The 13,738-nt window shown below is 36.3% G+C and overlaps 1 protein-coding gene across 3 annotated transcripts in view; it reads right to left on the minus strand.

Moving 5' to 3' along the window:
• Sema3c (semaphorin 3C) overlaps window positions 1-13,738 on the minus strand; it is a 180,387-nt gene that overhangs the window by 91,002 nt on the left and 75,647 nt on the right. For 2 of the 3 annotated variants that reach the window (XM_045160300.1, XM_004662315.2), the window contains exons 3-5: window positions 8,168-8,328; window positions 7,108-7,170; window positions 2,683-2,802 (exon numbers count right to left, since the gene is read on the minus strand). In XM_045160300.1, coding sequence (XP_045016235.1) covers window positions 2,683-2,802; window positions 7,108-7,170; window positions 8,168-8,328 — 344 coding nt within the window. Of the gene's footprint in view, window positions 1-2,682; window positions 2,803-7,107; window positions 7,171-8,167; window positions 8,329-9,941; window positions 10,004-13,738 lie in introns of all 3 variants that reach the window. The other variant, XM_045160299.1, reaches the window with a different exon arrangement.

Genomic DNA, 13,738 nt, shown 5'->3' on the forward strand with positions numbered 1-13,738 from the left:
ATAGAATGATTGTAAATATGTTCAAAGAAGTCAGAGAACGAATCAAAGTAGTCAAAGAGGAATTCAAAGAGGAAATCAAAGGAATCAAAGAAGACACAGGACACCAATTTCATGAAATAAAGAAGGCAATACAAGACATAAATAAGGAAATAGAAATAATAACAAGAAACCAGTCAGAATTAATAGCAATGAAGAACACAGTTAATGAAATGAAAACCTCTGTAGAAAATCTCACCAGTAGAATGGACAAAAGTGAGGACAGAATATCTAAGCTAGAAGACCAGGTGGCAGATCTAATACAGGCCAACAAAGAGAAAGACAAACTAATAGAAAAGTATGAATGGGAATTTCAAGATATTTGGGACACTATGAAAAGATCAATATAAGAATTCAGGGCATAGTAGAAGGAGAAGAATTCCACTCCAAAGGCACAGTAGGCATCTTCAACAAAATCAAAGAAAACTTCCCCCAAATTGGGAAAGAGGTGCCAATGCAGACACAGGAAGCCTTTAGAACCCCAGCCAGATAAAACCTGGAAAGAACCTCTCCTCATCATATTATAATCAAACTACCAAACACACAAACCAAGGAAAAAAAATTGAAAGCAGTTAGAGAGAAAAATCAAGTTACCTACAAAGGGAAGCACATCAGGATTACAGCAGATTATTCAACTCAAATTTTAAAAGCCAGAAGGGCTTGGAGTGATGTACTCCAAAAGATAACAACTGTCAACGAAGGTTACTTTATCCTGCAAAGCTCTCCATTCAAATAGATGGAGAAATAAGGACATTCCATGAGAAAAGCAGGTTAAAGGAGTATTTGAAGACAAACCAGCTCTACCGAAAATACTTGATAGAATCCTCCATGCTGAAGAAAGGAAAAGCACACATATAAGGAACCTGGATAAAACAAGCAATACTCAAATACTAGTTAACACAAAAAGCAAAGGCAGAACTGGAACCACACACACACAAAAAAATGGCAAACATAAATACACACCTTTCAATAATATCTCTTAATATCAATGGCCTCAATACCCCAACCAAAGACATAGGTTTGCAGACTGGGTTAAAAAGCAGGATCCTACAATTTGTTGTCTCCAAGACACTCACTTTTCTACAAAGGATAGACATTATCTTAGGTTGAAAGGTTGGAATATGGTGTTTCAAGCAAATGGGCCTGGAAAGCAAGCAGCCAACTGTCTCATGTTTTCTTTCATATGTGGGTCCCAGTCCCAGTTACAAATATTCAGACTTGTGTATGAGTTGGAGTAAAACTCAGTAGCAGAGGCCAGTAAGCTAGAAAAGGGCTATAAGGGAAGGAGGAGAGGGGTGGAGTTAAGGGGATGGTACTATATATATGTAAGTAGATAGACATTCCACTACAAGTGGAATGACCTATAGAGGTCAGGGGAAGAGATTGAGTAAAAGGAATGAGGGGAGAGGTGTAATTAAATCCAGGATATTGTGAATAAGCCACATGATAACCTACTTTTTTGGATAATGGCACACACCAAAGCCATAGACTGTAAGTAAAATTTCAGTGCCAGGCTTGAGATATCTTCTAATGATTTGTTGGCCAAGGAGGCCCTTGATGCCACAAAATATTATAGGATATTCCCCAGGCTCTTGGTTTCCCATCAGGAACAGATGATAAGACCCAATTGCAAAAGACTCCAGATGCCAGGGATACAAGGTCACTAAGAAATCAAACTGGGGCTGAGCTAAAAACCTTCTCCTGATAGACCAGCTGACATAAGGCTGGAAAAAGCTGCACTGTATGCAGCCTTATGGGAGACAGAAGCCATCCATGGTGAAAGCAGTGGACACTGCAAGACTCAAGTTTGGCCAGCCAGGCCAAATGAACCAACAAGTTCAATAGTGGCATGTCTGTTATGGGGGAAGCCAACTGCTCTCTAATTGGACTGGAGACCTGCTCTATGGGAGGGAATACATGTGTGGTACTGAAAACCCAATTAAAATCCTATGGTGGGGGAGGTCATGAGCATTAGGAGTGTAATGCCTGCTCTTGTCTGACTAAATGCATGTACTTTGCTAACCAAAGTGCCCTGTAAGGTCTTTACTTAATATCCATATCCAAATATTAATGCTATTTTCATTTTTGGTTAGAGACACTTCTATTTGAAGATGGCAGTGACCACTAGGATGACACAAAAAGCACCATAGTGCTGAGAAGACGTGACAGAGAAATGTTCAGCAGTAAAACATCTCTATCACACTTTCCAATGATCGGGGTCCAATATCGAAAAGGTAGCAGAAAGAATGTAACAGCTGAAGGAAGGGTAAGACTGCTTACAATGCAACTGACTAGACTAAAATTGGCCTTGATATCCATTACCTCACAGTGCCTATTACTATCTTCACAATACCCTCATAATAGGAGGAAAAGATCATGACATTAAAATAAAGAGAGACTAATGGAGAGAGACAATGGATATGATGGAAAGAAGAGATGTGAAGGGGACAGTGGAAGATGGGAGGGAATGGTTTATTTTCTGTAAGTATGGAAGATGTCAATAAAAAGGAAAAAAATAATATATTTCATGTTTAAAAAGTATTATTATACTTCATTGCCACTGATCTCTCACTTTTTATTTTAAAATACCATTTTGTAAGTTATGACAACAACATCAACAGTAATTTCACAAGTTGCAACACTTACCTCTGACCTCCTTCCTCTGTTCAGGTAAGTACAGACGGGGCTGAAGGCTCCACTCCCACAGACATACAGATGAGTGCGATTAAAAGCTTGAATCACACGGACGAAATTCCCACAGCCATGCTGGCAGATTCAGTAAATAAGTAATTAGTAACTTTCATGCCCATTATTGCTGTTTCCACTACCTATATTAACTTGAGATTTTTGTATGGTTGGTAACAATAAGGTAACATCAACTGATGAATCATTGCATAGCTTTGAGAAACTCTGTGTGCCTCATGAGATAGTGAAGGCTCATGTAATTTATATAGATATTAAATCATATTAAGATGTTGTTGCAGACAGCTTTAAGTTCACTGCGATGCACTTCCAGACCAGGCACAGTTTTGGAGGAAGGGATTTATTGAAGCTTACAGGTCCAGGGGAAGTTCCATAATGGCAGAAGAAGCTGGCCTGCCTTCACAGGCCCAATCAGACAGTTAGAAGCATAAGCCAAAAAGCCAAAAGCCAAATAGGACACTTTAGGAACTCCAGCCAGGCACACTTTGCATATCTTTAGATTGAAATCTGAAACCCACCACCACACCTTATGATCCACCCAGTGACACTGCCTCCAGCCAGGTAGCTGCAGATGCAAACTACAAACAAATAACTGAATATATGGGGGGGGGCATCTATTTTATTCAAACCACCACAGATGTGGTACCCTGAAATTTAGAAAAAATGGTGATTTAGGAATATGTAAAAAAAAAAAAAATTACAGAATACTCAACTCATAGTTAACAACCTTAATCCAGGTGAATATTTTCAGTGAACAAAACTGATAATAGTCTATTCCTCTAGAGCTCAATTGAACAAAGTGGCCATCTACATCCTAGGTTGGCTGTACCTTTTTAAATTTTTACTAATTTTAGTATAAATAAGATTTTTTAAAGATTTGTTAAATCTTTATTAATTCTAGTATTTCATATGAAAGCAAGCTCAAATTCACTCATCTCAATATAAAGTAAATATAATTTAGGCTAGTTTCTTATATATTTGATATTTTATTTTCTGACATTTCATTGTTGTTGTTAGGATATATTCTTCTTTAATTTTTATTTATTTATTTATTTGAGAGGGACAGACACAGAGAGAGAAAGAGACGAGAGAGAAAGAGACAAGAGAGAAAGAGACGAGAGAGAGAGAGAGAGAGAGAGAGAGAGAGAGAGAGAGAGAGAGAGAATGGGCGTGCCAGGGCCTCCAGCCACTGCAAATGAACTCCAGACACATGCGCCCCCTTGTGCATTTGGCTAATGTGGGTCCTGAGGAATCAAGCCTCAAACTGGGGCCCTTAGGCGTAACAGGCAAGCAGTTAACTGCTAAGCGATCTCTCCAGCCCTAGGATATATTCTTAAAGAGAGAATAAATAAATACATTGATTATTCCACTGATTTATTTTAGGAAAAAGATATTCCATCTCATATACTAACCACAGTGCTCTATCTCTCTTCTATTGCAATACACTACATTGTTGTATAAGATTTTATGTACTTTTTTCTTCTTTTTAGGTAGGAACTCACCCTGTAGTCCAAGCTGGTCTCAAATTCAAAGCAATCCTCCTGAGTGTTAGGCTTGTAGGTATGGGCCACCATTCATGGTTAATTTCTATGTTCTTAGATTATATAAATTAATATTTTATGTGGTAAAGTTAAGAAATATGGACATATAACTTTTGTTATCACAAGTTTTCCTTAAAAATATTATGTGTATACACACATTGGACAACATGCTTGGAGTGAATTGTGCTTCTTCAAGTTTTATATTGTCATGTGTGCACAAAGGCAGTCACTCCTAGCCTTGCCAGTGCGCACAGTAGTCTTAAGACACCAGCCTAGCTGCTACTTTCTATCAACAATGGTATATATTCTCTCTACTCAAAATCCCCTATACTTTAATTACAGGCAAAGCTTTCATGTATTGTTTCAGTGAATGAAAAATATAATTATTGCAATTCTAAATGGACCATGACCTTGCAGGAATCCTTAATTCCTCTGTGGCCAAATTAATCACTCTCTGATTCACATGTGCTAGATCATGACTTTTGCTGATTATAAATTAAGCAAGTTCCAAATTGAGTAATATTCCCTTCACAAAGCCATTGTTTTCTTAAATAATATTGTTTAGAATAATGTTATCATTTGAGGTGGAATTTCTCTACTAATAGGTCACTAAAATCAACATAAGTTCTCCTGTATGTCTGCATTTTCTTCTTTTCTAAGTAAGTTACAGATTTTTTTTTTTGGTATGGCACATCTTTTTACTGCCAAAACAAGACAAATAGTTAAAACAGATATTTAACTTAAGGCCAGCATCATTTTATGAAATGTCATCATTTTTTTCTTTTATATTCATTTTCTTGCTGGTAAGTATATGCTTTAATTCATGCAGTTATTTTATAGAGATTTTTCTGTTATATGCCACCAATCAATCATTCACAGTACTGTCAAATAAATTAATCCCTACATACCAGTCAGGGTACTTTATTTTTATGTTAAAAACATGTATGATTTCTCTTAAATATACAGTATTATTGTATCTTGATACCTGTTTACAGATGTATCTGAAAACTGATGAAATAACTACATCAAGGCCACCAGATGCTCCAAACGCTGCAGGCACATGTGCCAGTTGGCTTACGTGGTCCTGGGGAACTGAACCGGTTTTTGCAGAAAAGTGCCTTAACCACCAAGTCATCTTTCCAGCCCAAGAATATGACTTATTATGACCTCAAACCTGGTTATATATTATGAAATTTTGACTTTATTTTCTGTCTATATTTTCATTTTATTCCCTAATTAGAATCCATTTTTTTTTGCTCATTAGATTAATGTTGACTTTTTTCCAAAGAGATAATAATGTTACATATACCAGAACTGTGTCAATTTTTGGACCAGTTATATATTCAGCAACTAGCACTATGTCAGATAAGCACTGAATTGTGAGGCATTTTTCTTACATGAATAATTAAGAGAACAAATAAAGGAATCTATATACTGAAAAATGAGTTTGATATGTGATTAAATTTTGCTACTTCTTGATTTGAGGTAGATCAAACTTGGCTTTGTGCACATTCCTTATATAACATTGAAGGGTGTCTGGTCATGTGTCAATTTCAGGAGTCATCCATAGAAATCAATACAGATTTTAGCTTGACTCTATATTGAATTCTATGTATATGTAAGTTGCACAGGTGTTTCACTGAACATTCATCAGTACTTATATCTGCCTTAATTGTACTTTGAGGAATTTTGTTTTGTTTTGTTTAGTTTTTGTTGTTTTGTTTTTCGAGGTAGAATTTCACTCTGGCCCAGACTGACCTGGAATTCACTGTCGTCTCAGGGTGGTCTGGAATTCATGGCGCTTCTCCTACTCCTACCTCTGCCTCCCTAGTACTAGGATTAAAGGCATGTGCCACCACACCCAGCTTGAGGATTACTTTTAATTGCTCAAGTCCTAATACCACTGGTGATTTATATCTCTGGAATGTGCTGGCTAGCCACTAGTTTTTCTCCAATAATCTTTGGGAAAGGCCACATGTTCTCTGGGAGTTGCTCCAGACACTTGCATTATCATTATTATAGCAGCCTGCTGAGAATTCTTCAGGTTAGAGCCACTTGGAACAGGGTTTTAGTAGTGAAGTCCATTATGAAAATGTCTGCATGAAATAAAAAATCAAGGCAGGAAATTTTGACTTAGTCAGGAATTCTAAAATGACAGATGGTGTGAGAATTTCAGTCTCTTCACATTTGCAATTTTAACATGTGTGTCTAGTTAAGGATTTAAAACACAGCACCTGGGCTGGAGGGATGGCTTAGTGGTTAAGGCATTTGCTTGCAAAGCCAAAGGACCCTGGTTTGATTCCCCAGGAAACATGTTAGCCAGATGCACAAGGGTGTGCACATGTCTGGAGTTCATTTGCAGTGGCTGGAGCCCTGGCGTGCCTATTCTCCCCCCACCCCTCTCTCCTTCTTTCCCTGTCAAATAAATAAATAAATAAATACTTAAAAGCAAATTATAACACAATACCTTTTAGATGTGTTCAAAGTACATGAATTTAAAAATCAGGGCTGGAGAAATGGATTAGCAGTTAAGTGCTTGCCTGTGAAGCCTAAGGACCTTGGTTGAAGGCTCAATTCTCTAGGATCCATGTAAGCAGATGCACAAGGTGGCACATGCATCTGGAGTTCGATTGCAGTGGCTGGAGGCTCTGGCACACCCATTCTCTCTTCTACCTGCCTCTTTCTCTTTCTGTCTGTCTGTCACTCTCAAATAAATACATAAAAATAAACAAAATGTTTTTAAAAATCATGTGTTTGTGTGTGTATATGTGTGTGTGTGTGTGTGTGTGTGTGTATGCACACATGTGTGCACGCTTTAAATACTCACTGTAGGATCTTTCCCAGCCATTTTGCACTCTTCAACCTTGATTGCAGAGGCTGGCCAGAAAACCTGTTCAGAAAGGAATACAAAGGTTGCATAACCTCACTCAGATATGTAACAGCTCAACGTTCTTCATTTTCTTTTGGCTAGCAGATTGCTTTAATGTGTCCCTGCATTTATATTTCAAAACTTTTATATCCTTAATCTTGGGTACTCAATTTAGTATTTAATCAAAACATTTACCTTTTCATTTATTCCAACAGTTTATTTTATTTAACAAAAGCCTTTCAGTCATATATAAACATCTATAATTCTACATTATAGTGTCATTATCAACATAAATGTGTAAATATCATACATATATCACTCCCTTTGACTTATAATAGCCTTTGCCAACAACTTATGTCACTATAAATTTATATTCATGTTGTTATCAAAGTTACTTTTGGAAAAACACACAGCCAGACTGACAGATTTAGTTGTAATAGGCCTCTATCTTGACAATTGAAATAGATGGAATAAAATCCAGAAGAGAGATTCTCTGAAATTCTAAGTCCTTGGAGCTTTAGCATAGGTTTGGCAGAGATGATGACTTTTGAAGTTGTGAGTCTGTTGTACCTGTTAACATAATAAATCCAAATATCTCCTTTCCATAATCAACTTATATATAATTAAACTACTTTTATTTCTTTATTTCAATGACACTTGGTTTTAGTTCTCTACTGTGAAAAAGAATGATAATATTGGCCACACTTGTTCAAATGACTATGAGTTAGTTTAATAGCTGTGTTGCTTTCTAGCACTGTGTAGATGACAGTTTTTCTCTTTAGTCTGACAAACTTTTCATGTAATACATGTTTTCACTTGCTACATTCAAAGAAATTAGACAGGGAGAACTGAACTTAATATGTTTCCAGCCCGTGAAGAAGCAACTTCCTTTGTATATATTGCCATGTGGCAAGTATTTTCTATTGTTCTAACATAATACATATTATTTTACTGAATATGAATTTCTTTAAAAATACCCAGAAGTTAAATATTTCCCTCATGAAAATGACAAACTTACACTCAAAGGTTCTTGACTGATATTATTAATATTCAAGGAGAGAATGTGATCTTTGCTCCCCACATAGATTCGGTCCTGGTCTTCATCCATTAATAATATCCTGTAGTCTAACAGATGATGGGACAGGCTGAAGTATTCAGAGGTCTTGGTTTCTCTAAGGTCTGAAAAAGTGAATATCACACATAAAAATTGAATGTCAGTCCTATTATCCCTTTATTTAAATGAGAATTCTTAGAAGAATATTTTCCAAAGAGTAAGATATAATTTCCTTCTATGGTAATAAGTTAATTTTAAATTAATGTTTTATTGACAGATTATTATAATTATTATTTGGTTTTTCAAGGTAGGGTCTTGCTCTAGACCAGGTTGACCAGGTATTCTCTAGTCTCAGAGCTTCCTACCTCTGCTTCCCAAGTACTGGGATTAAAGGTATGAGCCACCAAACCTGGCAGACTTGTAAGTTATGGATTTTATGCTGAAATAAAATAAGTCAATAAGGAATTTTGCAAAAGTCTAACATTTATTAGTGAATTTTACCAGGTCAAAAAGAATTAAAATACATAAAACAAAAATATACAGAGAGGGCAGCTAGGGCCCAGTCGAAAAAGCACAGACAAATTGGAGAAATGGGCAAGAGTGCTGCTTCCATTGTGAGCCTGACAACCTGTGCCAGGGTGTAGGAAACAGACACTGAGGATATTAAACACACACCAAAGCAGAAATCCAGAAGCTGATGAGAGCACAACACAAAAGTAGACTTAAAACACACCCACCTATATAAAGGCTATAGGGTGGGAAGGAATATTCAGAAGTATTCACTCCCTCCCATGACTGGCTGCTGCTCCCACAACTCATAAACCCACAATATTATTGGGAACACTGAGGAGGGCCCTAAGTGGAATGGGGTCAGGGAGGAGGGAAATGATGGTATCAACACATGATATGTCCATACACTGTATATACTTAATAAAAATATATATACAGTTAGTAGACTGAACAGAAATAGAAATCCTATGTTAATGTTTAATTTTTAGATTCAATACATTCACAATTGCAAGTGTAGCTCCTATTCTACATGACTAACTCACTTCCTAATATAATTGCATTACTATATAATTCTATAAGCAATAACAAAAATTCATTTTTCCATTTTCCTTCAAGGGCCTTTTAAATTACAGTATGCCTATGGACATTTCAAAAGGAAAATATTAATTTTCAGATACTTGAAGATTCACATTTTTCACCTCTCAATTATCAGTAACTGGCTTCAATTGAACTTGTGCATTGACTGGCTAGCTGCCTGCAGGCTAACCTCTGAGGACAATGACACAGCAAGGAAACAAGACCAGTCTATCATAGCCAACCCATGTCTGTCAGCAGCCAAAACACTCTTCAGCACAATTTAAGACTTCACTCAAAATTTTCAGGATGTCTTTGTTCTTTTGATTCTGTGGAAGACACTACTCAGGTTATTGTGTCCATGATGAAATGATTCAAAATTCTTAGGCAGTAAACCTCAAGTTTACTTCTAGACATTTTGATATGTCGATAGTTTGACTTAAACCAGAATAAAAACTATAGTTTTTCTAGGAAGTCATGAACTACATTGTGTACACATAGGCAATATCCTTGACTAGGAAAAAAGAAGTCAAAAATTCTACTTTTTCTCTGAGTACACTACTTCAGAATGTCTGCCTTAATATATTTCAGTGGCACCAAAACAACATGTTGATTATAAAGTCAGGCAGTGCAGTCAAACCACACATAAACTAACCTTCCTGAGTCTTAATATCCTTTTGTGTACAAATTCCCTTTAGTGCCTTCTGATGAACATTCCTATGGAAATCAATTTAATTAACACAGGTAAGTATATGGAATGAGAGTAAGTATGAAACACCTTCCAATCTTATAACTATTATTAGTAGTAGTGTTAAGTTTGGATTAATAATTATTATAGAACAGACTTAGGAATTGAGGTAATAAGACACATTCTCTTACTTTTTCATTTTTTAAATTTAAGACCATACCCATGAAATTGTTTACACATAATCTTAAGACATTCTCAGATATATTATCCATAATTTTAAAGTGCATGTTTATATAGAAGAGTTTTATATATATATATATATATATATATATATATATATATATATATATAAATTTATATATTCACATACAAATAAATTCGTATATATATAGATATATTATATAGAAATGTTTATATATATAGTGTATGTTTACATAGAAGAAATAATTAAATTTAGAATATTATCTTGAAAGGTAAAACCATGAGAAGAGATAAAACAATAACAAGAGACTTGTTAATAGATCTTTAGACTAAACCCTCTAGTCCCAAACTTGAACCTTGTAGTTGCAATGCATCAACAATCATCTTGGACATGGAGCTGCCACATTTATAAGGCAGTGCCATAAAGTAAAACAGCTTGCTTCATGAAGACAGAACAAAAGGGTGGAGACATTCTATTAAAGGCAAAAGATCAGCTCATGACATACTAGATATTCAGGCTGATATAGGCAGATATCAAGATTAGAATGTATAAAAGAAAAGCAAGTGTCTTTCCAAAGTTAGGAAAGACATAAATTCCTCTTAGTGTTCCAGTACTTTCAATGTTTGATTCTCACTTAAAGTATGAAATTGTGATTATGTAAGGTTTCTGTAAAACCTTTGGAGATGGATATAGATTTGGCAGCAGAATAGATGCTCATTTAGTATCTCTTGAACAAATATGTATGCCCAATAAAATATATAGAGTAAAGCAATGAGTTATGACCAAGTTTATGGTCTCAGGGGTTCAAACCCTAGAATCTGAATCCCAGGTCTGTCAATTTATTGCACATATAACTATATATACACACGAAGAAATAATATCTATGTATCTATCTTTACATACACACACACACATACACACACACACACACACACACACACACACACACACAACCTCTCTGGATGGCAGCACTACTGGACTGCTGTGAGATTCATCTGGTGATATACAGAAAGTGCTTCAGAGCATCCTTGAAATGTTATTACACTGGGTGCACAAGTCACCTGTCACTAAGATGAAGGAAAGACACTGTAGCAGAAAGCTTCAGGTTCACTGAGATGAACTTCTAAACCAGGCAGAGTTATGAAGGAAGAGATATTTATTGAAGCTTACACATCTAGAGGAAGTTTCATAATGAAGAAGAAGTTGGCCTGCTTTCACAGGTCCAAGCAAAGAGAAACACAACCCAAGCCAAAAGCTATCCAGGACAATTCAGAACTCTGGGTGGAATTAGGCACTTTGTGTATCTTTAGATTGGAATTTCAAACCCACCACTACACCTTAGAGTCCCAGTGACACCTTCTTCAGCCAGGTGGCTGCAGATCTAAATTACCATCTGTAATAAAATACTGAATGTATTGGGCGCCTACTATTCAAACTACCACAAACACCAATCTTAAGGTAGCAAAGAACAGTTCCTTATACAAGTGACTACAAGAAGGGAGATGCAACTGTCCAACCTATATTTCCAATTAATATATTTAATATTTTTATGTTTACATGAAGAATTATTGACCAATGGGCAAAGGAGATAAGGGCTCAATAGATAAAGCAGTGGCTGAGATGCACAGGAGTGTAGTTCAGATCCCAACACCCATATGAACACAGTGTAAGAGTGGCAGCCCAACAGTGATTCCTATACCCAGGAGGTAGAGACACAGGGTCCCCAGGACAAATTGCCTAGCTAGACTAACCAAACTGATGATCCCTAAATTCAATGAGAGACCTTGCATCAGTAAATAAATTGTAGGAGAATTGAACAAAACACTCAAAATCAACCTCTGGCATCTCAACCCATGTACATGCACATGCTTGTTCACACAAAACACAACACACTACATACACACATTCAACAAAAGAGAGAGAAAATAAAAGGAAAAAATGAAAGAATTATTTAGATTCTTGGCAGAAATGAACTGTATGTCTGATCAAAACTGATATACAGCATCCCCTTCTGTTAAGAGTCTAGTGTGCCACATAAATAGTCAACTGAAATGGGCTGGCTCAGGTGGGCTGGCTGTGGGGTCCACCCTCCAAATCTACAAATCAAAGTAATCTGATCTTCCCCTTGCCTATAAAGGCTGCTGTATTATTCCTGTCACTAGCTCTGCCCTACTCTGTTCAGCTTGCCTTGCTTTTGTGGCTCTGCTTTGCTTTGCTGCCTCTCTTCTCTCCAGACACAAGGATACATGTGAGTCTGGCTTTCCCATCACCAAGACTGGATGGATCCCAGTTGGAGAGAACATAATACAGTTTCTTGGTCTAAGAAAACATATTGCATACATCTGCATTATAGTTTGAAGTATCTTCTCACTTTGATTACATGCATTATTTTCCTCTGGTATCTAAACCTTTGATGTGCATATTTCCCTTACACTCTAGATCTACCACATAGGCGTTCTCACTAACTTCACGCCTACTACCTATGTAATTTCCTTAAATTCACTATAAGCACGAATTTAACTCTCTTCATTTCTCCTCTGAATTTCTTGGTCTTTGCTTGGTATTTTTCCTCTTATTCTTCCTTCAGCCTCACTATTTGCCCTGTTAACTTCCCTCCATAGGACAACATATGGCAGATGCCAGGTGTGTACATTCTAAATCTCCTTACACATGCTCCACAATTCTACCTCCAATATTCTTGTAGCTCTATTCTAGTCCTTTCTTGAAAGCCTCAGTTTCTCTTAAATGGGCTTTATATACTTCCCTCCACATGATTATGGCTGTACTCTACTCTTTCCCTAAAAAACACAACTTTTCTTATAAACTTTTCAGTGTTTTCCACATAAGAGTATTTTTTTTTGTTTCCTTCTTCCTATATGCTTATGCTTTCAAGTCTCCCTTCCCAGATCCCAGTTTCCCTTAAATAAACCCCACATTTTTTATTTCTTCCTAAATAAACTAAATAATTCATATTTTACCCTTTTTGAGTATATATTTATCACTTTGTTAAAGAACAGAACCAAAAGCCTCCCTGAACCCCAAAACTCTGCATCAGCAAAGACTTGATTGTATAATTGGAATGAAATAGCAGCTTTGAGTTAAGGGAGAGATCCCATTTCAAGGAATTATGTGAATGAGAAATAGAGAAGGGAAATCATAGCTGTCCTCTAGCCTTCACATACACATGCATGCCCCACATACACTATACCACACTGCACAATTATTAGACATACAATTAATTATTAATTGTTTAAAAATGAATGACCTGAGAAACATTCCTTTGTGCAATATAGATCCAGCCTGAGTAATAGTGATATAATTATTTGGCACAGCTATAGAAAATGACTGATTTAATAATCTGATGACAAAAGAGAAGTCACAATTACTAGTTCCTCATTTAAGCCAAAGGGTAAAGTGGAGCTGTCTCAGACTTTAATAATGATATCATCATTGACACAGTATCTGTGCAACTACTTGCCTTGTTTCTGAGGACATGCTCAAGTGATTGAGAAGGGACTTGGCTGAGAGAATATAGAGTGAGAAAATTCTGTGGTCTCACAAA

The sequence above is a fragment of the Jaculus jaculus genome, chromosome 10, assembly GCF_020740685.1.
Source record: "Jaculus jaculus isolate mJacJac1 chromosome 10, mJacJac1.mat.Y.cur, whole genome shotgun sequence".
NCBI lineage: Eukaryota > Metazoa > Chordata > Mammalia > Rodentia > Dipodidae > Jaculus > Jaculus jaculus.